General features: G+C 43.4%; 1 protein-coding gene across 1 annotated transcript in view; it reads right to left on the reverse strand.

Moving 5' to 3' along the window:
• Nucleotides 1-23,603, reverse strand: part of LOC119456277 (atrial natriuretic peptide receptor 1) — a 292,422-nt gene that overhangs the window by 94,563 nt on the left and 174,256 nt on the right. Inside the window, exons 4-10 of the mRNA XM_037717955.2 lie at nucleotides 20,706-20,841; nucleotides 19,869-19,960; nucleotides 13,965-14,100; nucleotides 7,694-7,778; nucleotides 7,026-7,149; nucleotides 6,136-6,207; nucleotides 4,290-4,367 (exon numbers count right to left, since the gene is read on the reverse strand). Coding sequence (XP_037573883.1) covers nucleotides 4,290-4,367; nucleotides 6,136-6,207; nucleotides 7,026-7,149; nucleotides 7,694-7,778; nucleotides 13,965-14,100; nucleotides 19,869-19,960; nucleotides 20,706-20,841 — 723 coding nt within the window. The remainder of the gene's footprint in view (nucleotides 1-4,289; nucleotides 4,368-6,135; nucleotides 6,208-7,025; nucleotides 7,150-7,693; nucleotides 7,779-13,964; nucleotides 14,101-19,868; nucleotides 19,961-20,705; nucleotides 20,842-23,603) is intronic.

A 23,603-nucleotide genomic window follows, 5' to 3' on the forward strand; every position in this document is an offset into this window, starting at 1 on the left:
ATATTATGGAATCCGCATTTATTTGACGTTTGCATTTGATTATTTTTAAGGAGAACTGTCGGTAAGTCAGAAACCAAAATATGAGGATGGTCAACGAGAGGTCCATTTAGTTTGCTACCCTGTATATGGAGATTCAATATAACGGTATAAATGTCAAGAAAAAGTCAGATAACACTATCCGCACGCGCATGCAAGAGAAGGGGGCTCGGCGGTGCCCGTAACGTCTACAAAGTGTCGCAGGAAGTAACCGCTACAGAAGTTGAGACCACTGGTGGCTCGTACATGTAGCAAATTTATTTGCGATAATATTATCCCAAATGAAAGAAACAAGGATTATCATTCTCACTTGTAGAATTGGGTACTTATAGGACAAAATAATAAGGAGGCATTTAGCTCGTTGAAATAAACAGCGTTTATTTAGCAAACCTCTGTATGTAATTGCCTGGTTCCCTTCCTGAAGCTTTATTTATCAGTGAAAACTTTCTTCATTGCTGAAGACGGCCATGCGCAGTAAACAAACACGCACACAAACAAACAAACAAACGAACGAACACTTTGCACTGCAACGGCCGCTGTGTACTTGTAAGATCGAAAGCTTATTTTGTCAGCCAAGAATACCGCTAGATCGAAAAAAAATATACACACGCTCTTATCAGATAACAAGAACAAATCAGGACTTCTTCGAACCAGTATATCCAATTGCGGCTTCGCTTCGGTGCCCCGGGGACCGCAATTTTAGCAAAAATAACAGAAAAAGGGAATGCAGACGTCGATTCGAAAGGAGCGAGAGCGAAGTGGTGACCGGCTCCTGTAAATCGAAGATGAGCTCCGCGACGAAGACAAAACGGCGCGGGTTGGCCCGAGCCAGTACACCGGAGCAATCAGATGCCTCCGCTCTGGAGGCATCCAAGCGAGCGCCCTCCGTGAGATTGACAGGCGAGTAATTTCCATTTATGGCGCTGCCATACAGAACTCAACGATATCTCCGCGCCCTTTGACTCTGCTGAAAGGATCCTCGCTTTCCTGTGTGCTCCTTTGGTCGTAGTTTGTTCGCAGTGCCGTCTACCTTCGTCGTCGTCGTTCGACTGTTACCTTCCCCGCCTTCGCTCCAGCCCTAGCCCCACACACAGAGACGCGTAACCCCTCTTTCAGCATCATTCCTCCTCCGATGGCATCACGCCATCTCCATACAAAGTGGAGCCTGCCGCCCCCGCCCGCCTAGCTAGACGCCGGACTCAATCTGAAGACGCGCGCGGGACTCCGCCTCTCAGCGGCCGCACGAAAATTGAGATCCGCGAGCCTTTGGCGTCGATCGATCGCATCGAAGACCGCGCTGTGCGTGTCGCTTTCCCAATCTGGGACCCGCCGTTTCGTCTTCCCATCACCAGTGCACCTCTCATTGCGTCGTGCTTGGTCTTTTCTTTGTGCAAGTCGACCACACACCGCAGCCGTTTCATCTTAGCGCTGAGTATACTCTCAGGTTAAGTTGTGCGATAACAGGTAGATCGCTTTCACCTAATTGAGAAAAGGTTGCCCAGCTGTAAATAGCCTTACATAGTGTTTAGAAAGTCAAATGTATGTATCCTCGAGTTGTCAAATGCAAAGACAAGGTCTGCGAGGCGAAACGGATAAACTGGAAGCGCTCTCGTGCACTACTTTACTTTCTGTCGGAAAAGAATACACGGAGACAGTAGCGGCGATGCCTCATGACAGCACAACTGTGATTATTCACCATTTATAAGGAGAGGGTCATTTAACAGTAACTCATCGTGACTGACGTCTATGACTAGCGCTCGTAATGCTTGATCTTATAAGACGCGCAAATTATTAAAAGCTATTGTTTTATCTCCCAATTTCACTCCAAGTTTAGCTCTTTCGTTGCCCCACCTATAGAAATCGATCAATGTGATCGACAGTTTTTCTACCCGTTGTTAAACTTTTCCGTTCCAATTCTTATGCTAGAAACATCATGAACCGTCTGAAATAACGCCTGACCTTCAGTTATTTGTCAGATTTGACAAATTTTGGCAGACTGGGGAGTCTGAAGAGGAGGGCATCATCAAAACTTGCCACTATTGCTCCAGCATTTCAATAAAAAGACGCAAAATTTGCGCTTTGGTCAAATTCGCAACATAATTTTAAACAGCAGCAGTGAAGACACACAAGCTTCTCTTGATCGGGCTGCTGATTTTCCGATAAAACGTATGGGCTATTTAAACGATATCTCAAACAATGGTAGAAGAGGCTCATGAGTGTGTGTTATTTCGATAATTGTGTTCGGGTCATATCAAGTGCAATTTAACCCCCGTGGGTTGCTCTAATTCATCAGCGCTTCAACAGCGTGTGTAAAAATTATTACCCGCAATCCTTCCCGTCGTGTGGTGTTTTCCCTCACACAAGAGCGCTCAGTAGATTTCAGAGCGACCTTCAACCGAAGTTTGACTAGCTGTCTAATCTCTTAAATTTTGAAAACAGCTGGTGCAAGTGCCCTTATTCATTAATGTACAGTATTGTGCAACACTCCACATTACAGTGCAGCACTTTAGATGAACTGAACAAAGCATGTAGAGGCTCCAGCGCCAGTTGAACGCATGCTAGGCCACCTTAATTGCACAGAAAATCTGCATGATTAAACGCAATAATCAAGTATAACGAGGCTTCTGCATCCTCCTGGACCTGACAACCATCGCTTCCAGAGCCTAAAGAATGCGGGAAAAAACAAACCATGTGCCTGCTGCAATAAGCAAAAACTAACGCTCCCTGTACAATAGAAACTCAGCCGTTTTCACATTTGCGAAGCTACATATACTGGTCTACCGCAAAGCCTGGGCATCACTATGCATAGTATTGGCGCCAACAAATCTTCAAAATAATTTGTTTGTGTCATGTGACTTAGAAAAGTTGGGAACTAGGTGCATATTTGTATTTTTCAATTTCTTTAGTCTAAATAGATATGCGCAATATAGCTAATATTACTTTCATTCGTGTTCTTTGAGCTGTTTTTTAGAAGTATTACATGATAATCATTAAACATGTCTCAGTAATTATTACTGCTATACATCTATTCAAAACGACTATGATCGGGCTGTATTTCATGTGTCGCACTATGCGTTTCGGCTACTACGTCTGCATATAAAATGTTAAAACATAAAATAATCGAAAAAGCACACATTTCTAGCGGTAACGAAAGAGTTAAACCTTTCACTGACCTTGGGCCGAGCAAAAAAAAAAAAAAAGAAAGAAACTAGCGTACTGCAGAATACGATTTTATCTCGTTTTTGTAACATAATCTGCTATGGAAATGTGGGTTTTGAGCCGTCACGCTGAAGCACAATAAAAGGGGAAAAACATTTGGTTGATAAAACGTGTGAGTCAATCTTTAGATCACTCTGCTCATCCGGTTTGTATGATCGACCATGCACCATAGATGCGCCTCTTGTGGGATGACGATAAATTGAGACGGTGAGGTCCACATTTTGAGGAACTTCAAATAAGAGCAAGCTGTTTGAAGCAGTTAAAAAAACCTATACCTAGGTGGGAAACTATACCTAGTATAAGGGCAGTGAAGTTCCTGTTGATTCCGGTCGTAGAACTAAATACTTCGCGCACTACCCGAGCAAACGCCAACACCATACAACCTCTGCTGTTTTCGCTAAGGAAGTCTCAGAGAAGCATTTGCATAGCGAACGTAAACCGAAGCAAAAGCCTTGGCGGTTTTCTCAAAAACACAAGAACAGCTTTCACATAAAAGCTCAATTCAGTTATCAAGTTGGCCGCGAACGAGCGGCGAAGTTAAATGCAGCAACAAAAGCCCGTTCTGCAAGCTTCCCGGGAAACGGAAAGATAACTTTGCAGCAGGAGCTCTTAGCTCGCCTTTCCGAGCAGTAAAAGCGGCTGCATAAGTTTTGACCTGGGTGTGAACCACCCACACATCTGAAAAAGCAGAGCGGAATAAGTTCTTCAGGCTCGTTTCTCTCTAGTTCTTTCCTTTAAAGAGGGGTGGATTGCAATTCAATCTTCTCAGCAGTTAGCATTTGAATAAAGTGAGATTGGGATTTGAGCAATTGAATCTTATAAGAAGTGAAGACCTTCCACACGCATAGTGGAAACAGGAAGTGGCAAGTGAGGCAGCAGTTGCAAATCTTCTGGCTCTTTTAATGGTTAAGGGTTCCCTTAGAAGGAAAAAATATAAAAAATTTTTTAGTTGTAGGCTGGAAGCCACCGTCCCTCGGATTGAATATAAAGTTTTCTACGGCAGCTTTCTAACTGAGACCTCTTCCAATACTTACGTATTTCAGCTCCAGGAGAAGGGATCTGGTGATGTCTATCCTTGCCTTGTTCAATGGCTTAATTGCCACGAGGGTATCCTGAGAAAAAAATTCGGCTTCAGTACATGCAACGTAGACGTTATCTTGCTGTACATTGCAAATGAGCTCTATTTTTTTTTTTACTTCAGCACTTAACGCACTTTGCTGCACGTATTACTGATACGGTTGTCAAGAAATAGATGTAGACAGTGGCCAAGTCATAACATTTCTGTGCATTGATTTGCATTGCTTCACTGATTCCGACCTAATGCAATCTTGACTGTGTTTGGTGGGAACGCAAATATATTAGAAAATAATATTTAATACAAAGCATTAAATGGTGGGCTTTGACAATGCGCCCGTAAAGTTTTAACAGCGGAGCTGTTTAAGCCGGGCGTAATGTGTCTGCTGTATCCATAAATGTGGGCCGATCCTGGCGGTAGTCCAGAAAGGGTCCAAGCACAATGGCACATACCCCTGTGAACTAGCGAAGCTGATCCTGGCTTAAGTCTAGCTAAGCGTGGTTGGGACTACTTAAGCTTAGTCAATCATTGATAGGCAATTGATAGCCAATCAATTGCTAATCAATAATCGATCAATAATCAATAAATTCCGGAAAATGCTGAGGATGACTTGGTAGCGCTTAGCCTAGCCCAAATACGCGGCCAATACCTTGCGATAGCCAAGCGATAGCCAATCAATAGCTATTCAATAATCGCTCAATAATCAATAAATTCTGGGAAATGCTGGAGATTACTTGGTAGTGCTTAGCCTAACCCAAAAGTCAGGACTAGCTAGGTGGCCATCAGCTCCGCTGTCTCTTTAGCATTGTGCCTCCAGTGCAAGCTACGCTAAGTTTTTTTTTTACTCTCAAATTGCTTACAGAAAATTGAGATGAAATTGCCAAATTTCCTTTCAATTCCTCGAAGTATTGCACGTACCGTGCGCATTAAGAAATATATGTCTATAGTTGTACGCAATGAAAATATTGAGGAACAAACCGTGTTTTGATATAGACAGTTCGTCACAGAATACAGAAAAGTCTTAATATATCTACTTTAACACATGGCAGCTAAACAAATGTGAACTACTAAATAATGTGCACGAGTGTCCAAACTCCCAGTAGGCAATTATGTAGGGTGTTTCATTTAACTTGGACCGAACATTAAATGCATATGTGCATATTATAGATGCCCGCGAACACACGCAAGGTGTCTCGAGCAGCCAGTCGCGCGGCAATTTTGCGTTTATTCGCTGGCTTCTTTCACGATCGGAAAAAAACCTTTATGAAGCAGGTATTGAGCAGCAGCAAGCTTTATCGGGAGTTTCTCATGTTGCTTTACAATTTTCTCATTGACGCTTTTCATCTAATTACAATAATTGAGAAGTTGAATAATTAAGTAATACTAATTATCTAATTGGGCGGAATGCAATAAATAATCTGAGTATCTGGACCCTATGGACCAAAATAAAGTTTTTCCATCCATCCATCCATCCATCTCCAAGCGACGGCAAACAACATTACATCGGTTCAGTCCAGCTACGTGGCAATTTGCATATGTTTAAAGTTTGGCCCATGTTAAGTGAAACAACCTGCTTAAGCAGACGCGCTCGAATCTTTCACGGAGAAACGTCGGGCAAACGATGGTGCGAACGTGTAGGACTCGACCTTGGTAGTATTGGTATAAATCGCCACGACGAGTACGACTCAGGTTTTAAGGTTAAAGGGTTAAACAGATGCGCCTTCGAAGCATCATTATATCGCGCTGCCTTTATGTGCATTCCCATTTTACAACATTAGCATCTTCAGTAAAATTATGGTACTTACCTTGTAGTAGGCAGTTCGGATGAACATCTGTCTGTCATTTCGCAGTGCCAGCGTTTCTGACGACGTGCTGCTCTGCAAAACATAAACATTCATGTTTTTCGCTATGACATATGCTCATGAGCGTTACTGAGGTTGGGTCCATAGAATTCAGTTCTTCCTTGGAACATATGTTTTGTTCTCAAAATGAAATCCCACAAAGTTCTTGAGATAATTATTATACTAATTTCAGGAATGATGTGATTGCAAGAGGTTGTAAACGTTCATAATGCCCCGACTAAACGAAAGACACACGTTCATGTCGTAACTGAGAGAAATTACGTATGCAGACTGACTCGCAAACATTTCACATCACATAAATAGCAATATGGCTTAGCTCACGCAAAGCGCCAAATCATCTCATCTGGCATTGCTGTTGCAATTATAAAGCATGCAATTCGATCAAAATTTACGTTATTTAAGCTATCAGTCTCCGGAGGCCAGTACTTTTTTATCTGCTTCAGGCTTCCACACCCTCATATGCTAAAAACTAGGTAAAATGACTACAGCAAAAGGAAGCCGGGAAATGAATGTTAACAAACCCTTCTAGCAGCGCATGAGTTGGCAAAATACAAGGAAATTATCTGTAAACTACTGCGATAAAATGAAACGAGATTACTCAATGAATAAATGTATAGGCGTCAATTTTATTTTAAATATTCGTCCACGACCAGTGGCAGAGAAGCTGCTGGCCTTCTATAAGCTGAGCCCCAAATTGTTCTCTACAGTGTGAGAATGATGGGGGGTGTGCCGTTGTGACAATGCTCAAAAGGAAATAGCACTGATAAGTTCGAAAATAGAGCAGTATAATATTAAAAAAAGCGTTACTGTTTTATTAATTAAACGCTACTTACACCCGCTTTTCCGAAGCTGATTCTTGATCCGAAGGCACCGTGCTTGTTGGAGAGTGTTTGATTGATGTCCTCCCACCGAATTTTCCATGTCATGGATGCAAGCTCCGCTTCTAATTTAAAATGCCTGCATCATTTTAGAAAGAGACGCACATGATAGCAACAATACACGCAAAATTGTTTTTCCTTCAAAGGGATCTGGACAATATGAACGACTACAGTTAGGGTATACGATGCTTGATAGATAACAAAGATGTTATACCAAATGCTAAATTATTGTGAGTTTTTTTCCTCAAGAAAGTTGAAGTAGGAATTCTGAATAAAACTAAAGTTCCTATATATGCTACATTGCAACGTACAAGAAGTAAAAATAAATAGCCTGGTGTAAATTAATACGTCACTGCAAGATGTCACAATTGTATCTACATTACATCTCTAAAGGTAGTATAGCATTTCGTAGCATTCTGTGGCACACAAAAATATGCATGCCTGGGCCCACCTTGACAGGGTGCATTATTATGCACTGTTATTTTGCAAGGAAGGTGGGAATTACGGAAATCATACCAGTCATTACAGTTTTCGTTATCAGAAAAATTGCATCATGAAACAAATCATAATGGCATAATTAATTTGTGCGAAAGAGTGAAGTCAATAGTACACTTTCTCATTACCTATAAACGAAGAAGGAGGCGAGGCAGACTATGATCATCAAGGTTCCAAGAACTGAGGTGATGATCATGTATTTGCCTTGGCTTTCTGAAAGCAATGAGAGTGGACATGGGGCATTCATATGAGGAAAGACAATGGTACTATATCATATCGTACGATCAAAATCATATCAATCATATAATCAAATAATTTGAGGAAATATGAGGTTATCGAAAATTCTAAATTTACGTACTGCGTGTTTACTAAGTGACATTGATGTGCATGCGCAGTAGGTGTTAACCAAAAGGAAGAGTACAACTAGTTTGCAGTCTGCGTTCTACTTTAAATGAACAATAACGCAGATCAAGAACGCAAATTCCAGTGCCTAGTTGCGTTAACATCTTGAAAGACGAATTCAGGAAACCACCTGCTCTAATGTTTATGCAAGAAAGCTATTCTATAGACCATTTCCTCACTGGGACACAATTTTTTGGAACGTATAACATCTGACCACCCCTGGCAACGCTGTGCGTCTGACGTGTTCATCATGGCTTCCCTGTTTTAGTGAGAGGTGAATAAGCGCAGTGTAATCATACGCTCTGGTCACACATTATTCAGAATAGCACTGAGCAAGTGCGCTAATGTACGGCTGTGCAATGCGGTTCTGCCAAAATTTTTGCATAAAGCAATTCGGAAAAGGAAAGACGTATGCTTTCTTAACAGTTTCGAAGCTACCAAAACATAACACGCAATACTAGGCTGCTCTGCAAACGAGATCCCATTCGAGCGCTACTAAAATGCTGGTGTTACTACCTTAACAAAGAATTGAAGAACACTGTGCAGTGCTCTTGAATTCTTGTCATCATATATATAATGTTACTAACATAAAGTGACATCAATCTTACAGATTAAGTGTTTGTGAAATCACTGTGTGAAAGAGGGACCAGGTCACTCTATGAATGACGAGTCGCCAGGCACCTGGCTGAAGTTGCTTTACAACCTCAAAGATTTATACTGACAGCGCGGCGGCGTAGTTACGATCGTCGGGGCACCAGACATAGATACAGGTACGGAGGCCCAAGCATGGAAACGACTTGCATATTTGCCACCACAATGGTGTCGAATTATCTCCCTATTGGTAAACCATTGATTCCCGCAAAAACCGCACTCTGTGCAAAATGTATCATCGAACACTAATTACAGTTGAGAGGGTTGTTGCGGATGTTTTCTGTTCTATTCTTCTCTGATAGAAGTAGACACCAATGAACGAGGCAGAAAAACAGGTGCCCGTGCAAAATGATGTTGCGACAGAACACGGAGCGCTTTCTATCTGAGAGGAAGCTGCGCAGGGAGCAAAGCCTGCTTGGCCGCGCCACCTCGGCGAGAACGACTCCAGTCGCGTTCCGTGGGAGTCTCCACGATATATGACCTTGGGTTCAGCACTCCAACGCCACGTGTGCAAAGGCCCCCCCACCCACACAAGCAGCAAGGCGGTCTTAACGAGATTAACCCCGAGAAGCCAGCGGCGCGATGCAGGAAATCCAGGCGTTTCTGGGGTTTCTTATGCTGCGCTTGCAGCTTGGCCGATCCTCTTTTCCTTGCCAAGAGATGCGAGAGGGAAATGGAGACACACTGCTCTTATTGCCGCTTTACGCATCCTCATTCCCTCTGTGATCCGTCGATGCTCACACAATTCTGCTCCCCTAATGAACACTATGTAGCTTTGTGCTTGCACCAGCAGGGAGCCTTCAAGAGGGAAGGGAGTCGGGGGAGGCTCAACACCGTTTCTTAGCAGGCTTTGCCGAGAGCTCGTTAACTCGTCCCCCTCTATCGCAAGGCAAGCCGTCATGCGGTGACAATTCAATGCGTTGAAAGCTGAGGGGAAAATGCGAGGCGCCACCCAAAGCGGATGAGGGGAAAGAAGTGAAAGAGATGGAAAAAGAATACTTATGTTCTACATCCCTCCCCCTGTGCGAGGTTACGAAATGAAATGCCTGCGGTGGTACGCTTTCTGAAACGTGCCGGACTTTAGCAAAATGAGCAAGCCGTTCTTTCGTTGTGCAGCACCACAAGGTAGCCCGTGTCGGCATGCTCAGTAGCATTGCATCGATGATCCTCATTATAACGTTTTGTTGAAAGGAAATAAAGGAACAAGCAGTAAACGCCGTTCAAATCGTAATTGCAACGCCACAATTATTTTCATTTTTAAATAAGACAAAGCTCACAGCTTCACTTGAGTGCGTTCTCGTTTGTCCTTTTGCCGTCAAGATATAGCAATAAAGATGTTCTTTATTCAAGTTGTATAATTATAGCATTATAAGCTTATAGCGATTCATCTAGGAGTATAATGTTCTTTTCATCTATTTCTCTATGCGCATGCGTGCGTTTATGCAATCGCAGCCCTCCTTTATATTCTAGTGTTCTGTTCACCACTGATACAAGCTTCTGGTGGGAAGAGGCAATGGTCACACAGAAAAAAAGCTAATGACCTATCTAGCAGCTCTAAATGCGGCTCAGTGAGCGTCTTCAAAGAACACAGCGATTTCGCTTTCATTTGCAAGAGGAACCGGAAGAAGCAGAAGTTTAAACATAGGGTTAATTCACCCATAAGAAGTTTTTCCTGTAATGCTTTTTGTTCTACCGCTACTTCCGTGGCAAGAGGTGTAATAGAACTGCACCAAAGACCGGCAGCACGACAATCAAGAAGCCCTTCTCGCCCCTCGCTTCCAGGTCTTTATAGGAGGAGCGACGGGATAATCACAGCTGGTCGCCAGGTTCCCTGGGGAAATTTATCCTAACGCAGCTATGCTTTTACGCCGGAGTGGTACCATATACCTATTCAGGACAAAAGAAAATCCTTTTGCTTTCTCCTGTCACTGGAGATTCTGTGATGTTTGCAAGAAACAGCACCTCGGTCAATATACCATTTCAGACGACGTCGCACGTAGCAAGAGGGCAGAAAACATCCGAAGCTGAGAGAGTTTGGCAGATGGCAGCACCATCTCTCTTCATATGACTAATTTGCGCTGCGGAAAACATGCCCTTTCCTCAAATTGTCCAATGTACCCCGTTTATCTAAAGAGAAACTGAGAGTGTGGCAGTATTCGCGTGTTCGGGGTGGCTTATGGTGAATTATGACCGCCAAGGAGCCCGACAACAGGGATATGGTGAAGGCTGAAACGGAACATACGTGCAAAAAATCATAATAAATAAATAAAACAGCACAAAGCTCTTACTTCACTTGTGTCATGCTCGTTCTTGATTAGGACTACACTGGGTAGAATACCTCGTACGTATTTCGTAATATTGCGGCAATTGTTGTAGAAGTTATAGGCTGCACCTACAAATCAGAATGGCTGACAAGGAAACGAACCCTCTGCAAATATAAGAGCTGGAACACCTGATCCGTGTTAAAATAATGATTACTGCACATACATAACTCTCAGCCACACTTTCTGCCACCGCAACAATGTTATCGGGATTATTATTAGCGTGATAGTGGAGAAGAAAGTGTTCTGCTTTTGTGGTGTCAAATCTGAAAAACGGTGTATCAGTGTGTCCGTCCTCTTCAGAGCTTCGGCTGCTTCGGCTCAAAAACAGTTTCGAATTCTTTCTCCGCTGACAGAACACGTGTCGTAGCTTCCACTTCGGTGGCAAATTTCGCCAAACGAAGATTGGAACCCTGTCACATCTAAATCATGGTGGACGCTCCTAACGAAAGTCATATGTTAACAGCAATGACAAATATTGTTGCGGAGACAAGTGTTCTACAGAATCTACAAGGTACATTTCACAACTTATGATTTAATACCTAGAAATGAAGTACTCTTCAATGATTATTTAAAAAGTAAGGGGAATAGGAAATCACTACGAGCAAATACTTTTTTTTCTAATTTCCGTAAAACCACCGCTAGATGCATTAGTATCAGTAAGGCTACCGATGTTCACTTAACTACATCGGCATCGCCAAAGGCGGATTGCAGTAGATACTATGTGACAACATCGATAAGGAAGAGAAACTGTCGCTGCTATAGAAAAATGAGAGAAGAATCAACTAAAAAAATATTCCCGTTTTTAAACGAAATAACACAAAAGGAATAAAATTCATTTAACAGCTGCCTATGCTAGCAGATAAGAAACAAAAGCAGTGCAAAATTCTTTAAAACTGACTCACTCTGTCTACGTTGTTCTAAGACAGACCGACAACTGGACTTCTTTCTCTCTTGCGAGGCCGCCGAAAGGAGAGCTAGCGAGAATACGCCTTTCTCAGCAGACAGCTGTCACTTTGAACGGAGAAAGGAGGCTAATGGAAGCATGCGAGTGCTCCGTTAATCCGAGATTAGCCTGCGGCAAGCAGGGCAATTTCGGTGTCCTCGCTTCTGAGCGTCTTGATAAGGGAGGCCTCAGTCAGAAGAGGGCTTCGGGGACCGTTGGAGGTCCTATCAAGGATAAATAAGGCCTCAAAAGGGCACGGCACATGTCACACTGTCAGGAAGCGCCATTGTTTGGATTGAGGCGGCGCCGGTCATCTATGCATATGAGAAGCCACTGTTTTTGTTGGACAGAGAAGCCACTGAGCGAGCCGATGAAATATCCTATCCTCCACTTATCCAGGGCCTTTACCATTTGTTTTGGTATTTTCATGCAGATATGTTTACACTAATGTGATTAAGCAAAGGTCGTAACTTTTTCTTCGGTGCTGTTCAATCATCTCTTGTTATTGCAGACACGCCCTAAGTGAATACGCCAGGGGAAATTACTACATCCACGATAACTTCATAGTTCTGAGATTGCTACACAACAGTAATAAACCTGCTTCATCATTGAACTATCCTGACACGGCTAAGCAAATGGAATATCTTCCTCTTCAGTGGAAACAAGAAATGTCCGCGGACTGCTTTACCACGTTTACTACATAGCAGCAGTTAATGGCCTTGAAGAATAGTACATTATTTAATAATTACGCGTTGTTAAAGCAATCTACGACTTATTCGTTCTCCAGCATAAACTTGCCGACGCTAGATGCTTGAGCGCCATAAACTGGCAAGCCTTCACACAAAATGTGTGGATTCTTCCTCTACAGCACAAAATGGGAAAGTGAAGATACGCAAGCATCTGGTGGAATCATTTGATATGGGACGGAGGCTCAGTGAAACGTTTGAATGTAGCAGTGCACGGGTTCCGAACTGCGTTTTGCTGCACAGATATCGAGCCCTTATTTCTCAAAACTGGTGCGAGGCACGTAGATTAAAGCAAAAAAAAAACAAAAAACGATATGCTTTCAGTACTTGCTGGCTTCGACTTTGTAATTACAAGACGACTTCCACAGTCATTTATTAGAAAAATGTTTCAGTGTAATTTCGACCTATAACATTCTTTTTGGCAATTACGGGGCACTTCTTCATGTCTAACACTGTCATGAAGCTTGGTTATTAACATTATCATTTCGTCTCGAATCTCTATAGTTTTTTTCGAGGAGTTGTCGCCGAAACACGAAGTATAAGATTATGACGCACCCGGTGGAATGTACGTTGAAGCAAACTTTTAGTAAAATGTTGAGACAAAGGCTATTCAACTAATGGTGATGCGTTTAACTGTGTTTAATTTCATCGTATGCAACGTGCAATTTCAGCAATGTTTATCTACTACAAAGGTCACAATTTACTCACATGCAATTTTCTTTACGCTTATGTACTACACTTCTCCAAAGCTATGTCAACATGCAAATTGAAACAGCGAATCAGGCGGATCCACAGTCCAAGACGTCTACGCAGCTATTTCACGAGGACGAACGCGATGCCCGACGCATAGGAAAGAATGAGGATGACGGCTGTATACACAAAGACGACACAAATCTAGCATTTAAGTGTACCTAATTTCTTCTGTCCCCGTGGCACATACTCATTCTTCAAGATGAGCAAACGAAGGCAACCTGATAAATTAAGCGTTTTATAACAGCACGAAAGATCTGTCCACTACTACATTAAAAATAACTATTATGGTGTTTTGCGGGCCAATACCACGGTTAAATTATTAGGCACGCCGTAAGGGGGGATTTCGGATTAATTTTGACACCTGTGTTTTTTTTTTTTTTTTTTTTACGTGCACGCACCACACGGTACGCAAGAATCTTTGCATCGAAATTAGGCCGCCGCGGCTGGGAATCGAACTCTCGTCCTTGTGCTTAGCAGCAAACGCCGTAGCTGCTACGCCACCGCGGCGAGTAATACAATAAAAAAAACGCGATGCCTTTTGGGGAGTGTTACAACGTGCCAGTGCTCAAGAAGTACTCACCGTCGGCGCACTGCGATCCATCGAATCCACAGCGTGGCACGTCGGGAGGAGGCGAGGTGCGCCCGCCGGCCCAATGAATGGTGCGATTGGGCACGTCCACGAACTCGTGCCGCATTCCCAAGTAGTTGGCGACCACCTACGACAATATTGGTCTTAAATCATGAAGCAAATGGCGCTTCATCTCGCATACCAAAAGTGGAGGTAATAATGATACATTTTCTAGCATTTGCCAGCTAGTTCATTATGTCTCTTCTTTGTGATCGTTCTTGAGCACACAAACCTAATACTAACAGCGTGTGACATCATCGCTTTATCGTCGTGCATTTCGGTGAGTGTTCGGCACCTTGGCTGCCGTCTTTTGGCTCAAGGAAAGCACAGGATTCTGGTTTTGAAGCAGTGTGTGGCTCTGGGCAGACATTTTTATCTTGTGGTGATCTTTGGGTGCATGCTTGTTCGTATGCAAAAGAGCAGGTCAGAGATGGTCTCATATGAAATCTTTTAAGCGGATATGCAGTGTTGTTGCTGTTCTTTTTCACATCAAACACTTTTTTTAAAAGCCCACTACGCTCACAAAAACCCCTCCACTACAGAATAATTGCCTTTTCAGGCGAACATCATTTGCCAGAAAAGCCAAAGAAATTTATTCAATAAATAAATGTGTCCTCCTGGGCAGATAAGCAATCTGCAGTGAGGTAATTTGAGTAACTGTTGCGGGCTTTTGTCACGAAAGAAGTCTTGGAAGTAAAAAAAAACACAGCTCACTAACGATCTGCGTGGGCATATAGTATAGCTTTATAAATGTGACAAAGAAAGTAATGTTTTTATGAATATTTATCATGACTCTGCCGCAATAGCAAGGTCTTGCGCTACGTGCCAGATTCTCATGATGCCTGCCTAGTATTTTGCAGTTCTAACATTTCGTTTTGGAGAATATAATTCCATTTGGATATGTCTAGATCAAAAGCGCTGCAAATACCTTATTCGTGTGTTTTAGTAATTTGTCACTGTGTAGTCCAATCCCTTATTCTATTGTAAAATACTTCAGCGAAGACTTTAATTAACCCTTAAATGGAAGTGCAGGATAAGAGAAAAGTTATCTTTCGGTCTTCGGTCCCAAATGATTCATTTCAGGGGACATCATCAATCTCGCCACGACCACTGCAGAGTGCTTGATAAACTACTTGTCAGTAATTGAGTAGCCGTTGAGTGAAATGGTCATAAATTCCACTTCATCAAGTGCTGCAGTTTGTCGAGGCTATGTCTGACAGTGAAAAAAAGTATTAAAAATAAAGTGAAACAGAAAGAGCGGGACTCCTTCAAGCACCATTTTTTTCCGTTGAAATATAGATTTAAAAGCAAAATCAAGCAGAAAGCGCGACCAAGAACTTAGAACGTGGCACTTCTCAGCCCAGAGAAATATCACAGATATGACGTGCCTCGAGGCAGGCCTTTCTAAAGTTTGCAAAAGAATGTGCAAGAACAAGTATTCAAAACCATTCTTTGTTTTAAGTGCTAGTTCACATGCTCCTGCGCCTAGCTTGAAAGAAAAAAAGGAGAAAACACGGCACCGCTCCTCGCTAGCGCTGCGCGGCAATCTAAATTTGATCGGATATTAAGAATGCATTATGCATGTGCCAGTCCCACTGGGGCCTCTCCTTCTGAAAGAACGAAAACAGAACAACCGGGGTATCACATTCGAAGCGAAGAAGTTGCCTGGCTGCAGAACGAGCAAGACTTTCTGTGCTCTGCGTTCGTGGCTTCGTGGCGACCCACACTACAAAAGAAGGAGAAAGGCGAATGTTGTTTGCACTGCCATGATAAAAAATGCGCCAGAGATACTACAATTAACGCCCGAAAAAGCAGTCACAAACTCAGCGTCTCTTTTAATCTGCATGCGAAATTCTCGCAGGGAATTCAGAGTAAAGCGGCAAGGGACCAAGAGGATTTGGTAACTTGGAGGGAGCATTTAATAAATTGGTGATTAGGAACCATAGACGCTCGTGGAAAACGTACAGGGGAGCTACGTTACAGAAATGCAACGGCTGATAAGAGAGCAAGAGCTGATAAAGACTATTAGTGGCACAAGGCAGATAAATAAAAGATGTACACACACACACACGCGCGCGCGCGCACGCATAACTAGAGAGACACAAATATTGATAGGGATGCCTCGCGCAATATTGTGGACAGTCTGTAACTGCAGTACTGAAAAGAAAATAAAGCTGCGTATTTACACACAAATAATGAACAATAATTGCACTCGTGCTTTTATTTTTGTTCGGGATCATTTGTATTCATTTTACAGACGGTCACAAATTCACCATTCGATACAAAACCGCACTCAGAATTGCAACTCGAGTTGCCTTGTTCTACTTACATACGACATTGCAAATTTGGTCAAAGGGGAAATGAAATCTAATTCTACACGAACCACGAAAAATAACTTATTGCAGAACTATACGATAAAATGAGCGCAGGACAGGCCTTGAAGAACAAGAAACGCTTCGTGGTTTTGGCATTCCAGACAGCACGACGGAACATCTCCATCTTAAGTGAATTTTTTGTGGTCAAAAATGAAGAAGCAACTGCCTGACGACTGCGCGCAGACAGCAAGCTGGAACGCATATATAGTGGGAAAATGCCGCCTGTTTCCTAGGTCTTACCTGTCAATTTTGCTACCTTTCCCTTTCTTGCCGCGTCCTTTTGATTGTACGTATAGTGTGATATTGCTCAACCCTTGTTAAATATAGAGTGCTGAGGTACTTTCTGGTTTCAAGCTAGCATACAAAATATTGATGCCATATTCATGTAGCCTTCGGCAAGCAGTTTTTCAACGACGACCTCAGGAATCTTCGTGCTGCTTTATAGACCAATAAGTACGGACTTGTCCTTGCATAGGCTTTGATATATTTTCAATGTACCGTTTTAAAACAAATGACATGTCTCTTGGTGTCTGGTGATTGACTTATTTTTCTTTCGAGTACGTTGAAAATGTTAGAGATGAATCTCCTGAATATTCTTTTCTTTTTATGATTTGAAACAGTGCAGAAAAAATCATGCTTTTCCCCGTTTGTGCGCACATTTGGAAGCAGAAGTCTAAATGAAAGAGCCACTGAACATTTTTGTGTAGCATCAACGGCAGGCAAGTTACGTCGCTTTCAAAGATACCCTTATTTTTAATGCAAACCTTTAGTTAGTTCATACCAGGCACTTTGTTGTAAGTAGGTAGGTACGTACGTGGGTACGTAGGTTCCTTTTTCACCTTGTTTCGGGCCTCAATAATAAAAACAAGGGAGAATTAGAGAAACGAGCTGCGGAAAGCGTATGCACACCAATGTACGTACGACATAAAGTGAATCAATATTCACTTATTTCTCCACTACTTCTTTAACAGCTCAAGGAATTCGTCTGGATGTACCTTTACACGGCTCCTAGCACAGCAGGTCAATAATCTAATCGTTCGGCCATGATATTTTCTTGATGCGAAAGCACCAAATTGCCCATTGAGCGAAAAATAGGGTGTCTGTCATCTGGGCAAGCGATAAAGGGCACCTAAATTCCCAATGGCTGCGTTGCCACGCCACTTGCTCGCCTCGACGGAATAGAGTGGGCGAAACGGAACACCTTGTGCTGCGCTAGTGTGCTAGGTGTTGCATTAGGAGAGTGGGTGTCGCCGCGGCGCCACATCACCATCGCTCCCGCTGTCAGAAGCATGTGTTATCCGCGCGTTCACTGGTCGTGCAAGCTCTCGCTTGCGTTCTAATTTCGCCTCGGTGATCACTATTATAAGACGACGCCGGGGACGAAGGGAGAGCCCTTGTATTTCAACACAGCGCGAGGCAGCCAGCTAGCATCAACCCGACAAAAGATGATGATGATTATGCGGATGGGTGTACTCAGATGAAGACGATGATGAACTGCACAGTTAACGCTCAAGCTAACTCAACCCCCCCCCCCTCCCTCCCTCCCTCCCTTCTCGAAAGCGGTCGGCAAGGCAGTGAGTCACAAACGGTACGAACGCCGAAGGTACGGCTTCAGGCGAGAGACCTGAACGACTTCGGTGCTGCGGCAACGGCGGTCAGTAGCCGAGGTAACAGGAGCCACGCGATAGTTCACTGGGAGATGTTCTTTCAAGCACGGTGTACGGTTTGTGCCATGACTGGTGTTGGCGAGCACAACCGTCGACCAGAGCGGAGCTCCAGGGATTACCGGTAGAGCAAGAGGACGAGGAAATCAACGCACGCTCCACCACTTCTAAGACGACGCCCGGAACCCCCGAAGGCCGATCCCTTGTATTTCAACACAGCGCGAGGCAGCCAGCGAGCACCAACCCGACAAAAGATAATTATGATTACGTGGATGGGTCTATACAGATGAAGACAATGATGAACTGCAAGGTTAGTGTTAGCGCTAACTGTGCAGTTAGCATTAAATATAATGTATAAAAGCATAACAAATTCGAAAGGAAAAACGTTGGCGGTAGTGAGTTTTGAACCTACGACCCTACGAAGAAGGGCCCTAAAGGTTGAGTGTCTTACGAACTGCGCTAAACCAGCACTTCCCAGATAGCAGGCCTATGCACTCTGCTTTATGATATCATGCTACTTGGACGGAAATTTCCATTGCCAAGCCGTGCCTCAAAGCGGTGACGTCATAATCCCCGCGGCTCATTTGGGAGCGTTCCCATTGGTTTCTATGGCAGTCGGACAAGGCAGCATGACGTCACGGATGGAAGTGCACCGGCCTTGTGCTATCTAAGAGGCGTTGGCCAAGCGTCTCAAAGCGCTCGTTTGCCCGCGAAAAGTTCATAACTCGAACGACCGCTAAGCGGCGTTCAATTGGACATTATTGCTTTCGCATTCACAACTCAAAGAAGTGCTTGGGTTCCTTCGGATTACTTTCGTCTTTATAACTTGCTTGTGGCGTCCTGATCGCAGGCATGTGTCTCTCGTGCCAAAGAGAACTATAGCTCATTGAGGCGACAGGCGCGCGCGACACCTAACAAAGCACGAGCGAGAGCACGACGTCGTGCTCCAGTTTCGATTATGCCGCAGACCTGCCACTTTCTTTCCTCTGAGCGATGACTGGAAGCGGGTCACTTTCTCTCATTCTTTCCTCCGGGCAGGTATATAGCGTTTTCAGACACTTTATACGGCACCGCCTTCGGCATCGGCTCACATTCCTCCCTCCTCTCGCACACAATGTGTTACATTGTACCTCCTTCGGGATCGGCCCATGTTTTAATGCTTTTCGGCGGAGTAAAAACAAAACTGTCGTCATGTCATCGCCATCATACTATCGTTACAGTCGTCGTGGTGCTTCTGTTGTCGCACACAGACTCGCGTCACCCACACATTTGCTCTAGTCCAGACGCAGTGGTCCATCTGGTAACTCTGAGATATTCCAAACGATGCTAGATATCTAGCTACCTGCGAAATGCTTCGCATAACGCGGATTGGCACAGTGCATCCGATCTGTATAATGTTTGTTTTGTTTTTGCATGACACGCAAACCGATGTCTTGCTGCTATCATCCCAGACTTATTCTGTGAAGATTTCTTCAGGTCATCGGTGGTGTCTTGGTGGATATGGCATTTATTGTCCAGTTTAGCTCGTGTTTGCTTCGTTTCGACACTCTCATGATGGCTTCATTCCGATAGAGAAGGGAAATGTAAATGTCCGTTCTCTAAATACAAATAACAGAACTGTTTTAGCATCCTTGCTGGAAATAAAATTTGCATATGGTGCTCCTCATATGAAGTATTTCGGTCTTCTCTTAAGTAATAATTAGTGTACGTCTCTTTTTTAAATTACGTCCTTTGTTACAGAGTGCCAATACTCACTTCCATATTTCTGCACATGCACTAATCGTATTTTATTTGATATATGCAATGTGAGCACTCACCTGATATTGGCCTGTCTCTGGGTTCATGTCCAGGATAGAGTAGTCCAAGTCTCGGTCTCCCTTCTCGTTCACTCTCACTGCGCCCGTGATTCCTAGGAAAGTCCGAGCAACAAAACAACAGTGAGTTTTCCGTTTTTCATTTGCGCACCTTCTTCAAAGCCCGCAATTTCCTTCCCTGGACGTCGACTAAGCCTGGCAGATTAAAAAAAATAATCTGTGCCGAGTAGACCGAATCATCACAAATTAGTTTGAAACGAATAGTGCGAGTGGCCAGTGGAAAGCTTTGCCGAGACAGCTGGCAAATTTGGCGAAAAATAATTATCGACGTAAGCCCGTCCGATCCTAGCGGATCAGCTCATCATGTTGAAGCGTTCTATTTTTTTTCTTCCTATTTTTGTAGACATTGATAGAAACGCTGAGACCAATACAAGGCTTCACATGTGAAAGTTAATTAGGCGAATGCACTTCTGTCGTTGGGTGCTGACACTTTTATGAAGATTTGTCCTTAATATGAAGTGTAGTCAGTATCCTTTCATTTGCAGTTTCCGGTGAAAATTCATACCATTTAGGTTGGAAGAAACGAATAAAGTAAAACACCTTGAAGCTCCGGTAACTATCAAATAATAGCAGGCAATTGGATAAGACTTTTTTGTCTTTGGACATGACGTTCAGCTAACGCAAACAATTAAGGTCCCTCTGACCATGCGAAGTAATTTATTGTTATAGCAAAATAAAATATGACGTGGTCGCCAAGAGAATAGAGTTTTTTTATATACGTATTACACACATTTTATCGATAAAAACGTTATGGACGCGCGAAAATGGGCGTGTACCTACCTTCAAATGTCCTGTTCCACATTTTCTGCGTAATGTAACTTCCATTCGTGATGGGCATGCCGTCGATTATGGTTTCGTTGATGGCCAGGGCGTACAGAATTACAGCTTCATAGAACGCGGAGACAAAAGGGTTCACCTAGGTTAATGAGAAAAGAAAAGAAAATCAACTTCACTTTGGTGCTTAGGTAGTGAAGAATATGCAGGAAAAGAAACTGGTCGAAATATTAACAAAGCAGTGCCTAATTGTTTTAGGCACCTTTGAACATGATTTGCATTGATATAGTAACACTCTTTCTTAACTTGTAATATAGCGGCAAAAGTAATAATGCTTCATATAAAGTTTGCATTCTATTCATAAAAATAGAAGTAATATTAGCCCTGGAAAGAAGGACTGAAAAAATTTAGATGCTTTCCACGTGCCTTCCAAAATATTACCTGAAGAGACACCTTAAATAGTGGTTAGCATAGACCAGAAACTGCGCCTGGCGATGACGTCACCGTGCGTTGCATAGCAACCACTTGGGACAGCTGCGCCTCACTTCGCCACCGCTCCGCACTGCCGCGCCGAGCTGCTACGACCGCGCACCAGCTCCGTCTAGCCATGACGTCTCTTCGCGTCGCCTAGCAACCACGTGTGCCTCGCTCGCCAAGACATGTGAATGCTTCTCCAGGCCGCTTCTTGAAGCGCGTCGTGCGGCCAAGCGAGAATCTGCGCGTCGGCGGCAGCGAGCCGATCCGGAATACCGTGTCGATGCTGCAACCGAGAAGGGGCGTCATCGAGTCGAAGATCCCCGAGCTTCCAGAACGAGAATGCGAGAGTCAGCGTTTGAGTATCCAGCGTCATCGGGATAGCGACTCTGGCTGCAGCTTGGTCGATCACAAGCTCCGCTGTTTGCTCCAGCCTTGCACCACTAGTGCAAGCTGCGATAATTTTTTTAGACATTTTGCAGGCCTGAGCAATCACCGAGGCAACGTACTAACATATACAAATTTCCACTGCAAAGAACATTTGGCAAGCAGCAATCAAGCTGTTTCATAGTGGAATGAAACAACAGTTAACAATATTTCATTGACAGAATTCATGCTATTGCTTTGTAATATATGCACTAATACATACATCACAGGGATGTAAAGAAACATCGCATGATACACAAGAAATGAAATTGAATCGTTGCTTCCACTGCAACACTGTACGCCCCGGCTGTTTGGTGTGCGCATATCCTTCGTTACTCATACGTCTGCATGCTTTCTTATTACCTGCCGTCTGGAAACCAAATAAGGGTGCTTGGTAGTGAGCGACTTGTCTTGCTTCTTGCCCGTTCAGTACATCTTCATGGGTTCTTCAGTTCTCTAACTTCAAGAATCGCTTTGGAAAAACGTAGCATAATTCTCCCACAATGCGCGTAGTTTGAAGAAAACCCCCTTTCCATCTAAAGTGTTTTTCCTAAGAAATTTACAACACAATAATTTTCTAGCGTCTCAAACATCAGGTATACTGCATTGTTCCTGGGAGCCATCGTAAACCGACTAGATGACCTTTTTGACCCCAGCTAGAGGCGGGAGCGGTAATCTCGTGGTCACACTGCTAATGATACAATTTGGCACCATGCAGCGCAGGTACTAGCTGTGAAGCCCGATGTATAATGAAACTTTGAAGGAAAACTAAATACAAAATGTAGATGAGCTGGTTGAAAGATTAAACTAAGGTTCTTCTCCTTTGACTTTATCTCTTTGCCACCATTTTCTGCTCTAATTCGATGATTCTGGCAATAGCTGTGGCTCGTGACATTACAGTCAGTCATGAAAGTGGGCAAGAATATGAGCGGAGTCAGTTTACCAAAGCGCTAAGCGAGAACACTTTCTTTTTTCTCCAACACGCCTGAAATCTTGGTGTTATACACAGAGCCACCTTCCGTGCATGCTGAATTTTAAAACAGAGGTTCACAGGAAGATGGAGGCTTCACGTGACCAACAGTGGTTGCAAACGGCATCACTATCAAGCCGAAGTTCTAACAACAAGACTTGTCGTCGTCAGGGATCTGCCCTGACGAAGAAAAGTGCGCTTATCGAAAATTAGGCTCCAGCAACATCCGTTGCTTTGCAACTACTCATCTTTGCATGCCAAATTAAAAGATGAGGCGTCATGAGACGTTGAAGTAGCACTTGATATAAAAGAACGGTGCCAGCTTCAACTGAAATTTTACTGTACTTTTTCGGGGCTCCTACTTGAAGTGATATTTTATGCAAAAATGAGCACTATAAGCTTCATATTATCTTCAAACTGGCTGCATTCGCAGACTTCTCTATCGCTGAGCCAAATAAACTTCGTCCTGAAAAGTAATGCTAGGGTTGCCGTTCTTAAAAAAAAAAAAAAAAAAAAAAACTAGCGTAGCTTGCACTGGAGGCGCAATTCTAAAGAGAAAGTGGAGCTGATCGGCACGTAGCTAGTTCTGGCTTTTGGGCTAGGCTAAGCACTACCAAGTCATCCCCAGCATGTACTTGAAATCATTGATTATTGATCGATTATCGATTAGCTATTGATTGGCTATCTATTGGCAATCGCAAGGTATTGGCCACGTATTTGGGCTAGGCTAAGCACTACCAAGTCATCCCCAGCATTTTCCGCAATTTATTGATTATTGATTGATTATCAATTAGCTATTGATTGGCTATCGATGACTGACTAAGACCGACTAAGACTGACCAAGAATTAGTGATGGGAGATTAAGAAAATCACATGTAGGACCACTTATCTTCATCAAAATTGTGGTCCTATAGGTAACAGAAACACTTTTAGAAAGTATACGCTTTGCTTGTAGCTATTTAAGCATGTTCCGAGCATAATGACGCCTCGGGATACTACTAAAGCCACTGTTACACGCAAACGTTGAAAACAAA

This window comes from Dermacentor silvarum, chromosome 6 (genome assembly GCF_013339745.2).
Source record: "Dermacentor silvarum isolate Dsil-2018 chromosome 6, BIME_Dsil_1.4, whole genome shotgun sequence".
In the NCBI taxonomy this organism is placed as follows: domain Eukaryota; kingdom Metazoa; phylum Arthropoda; class Arachnida; order Ixodida; family Ixodidae; genus Dermacentor; species Dermacentor silvarum.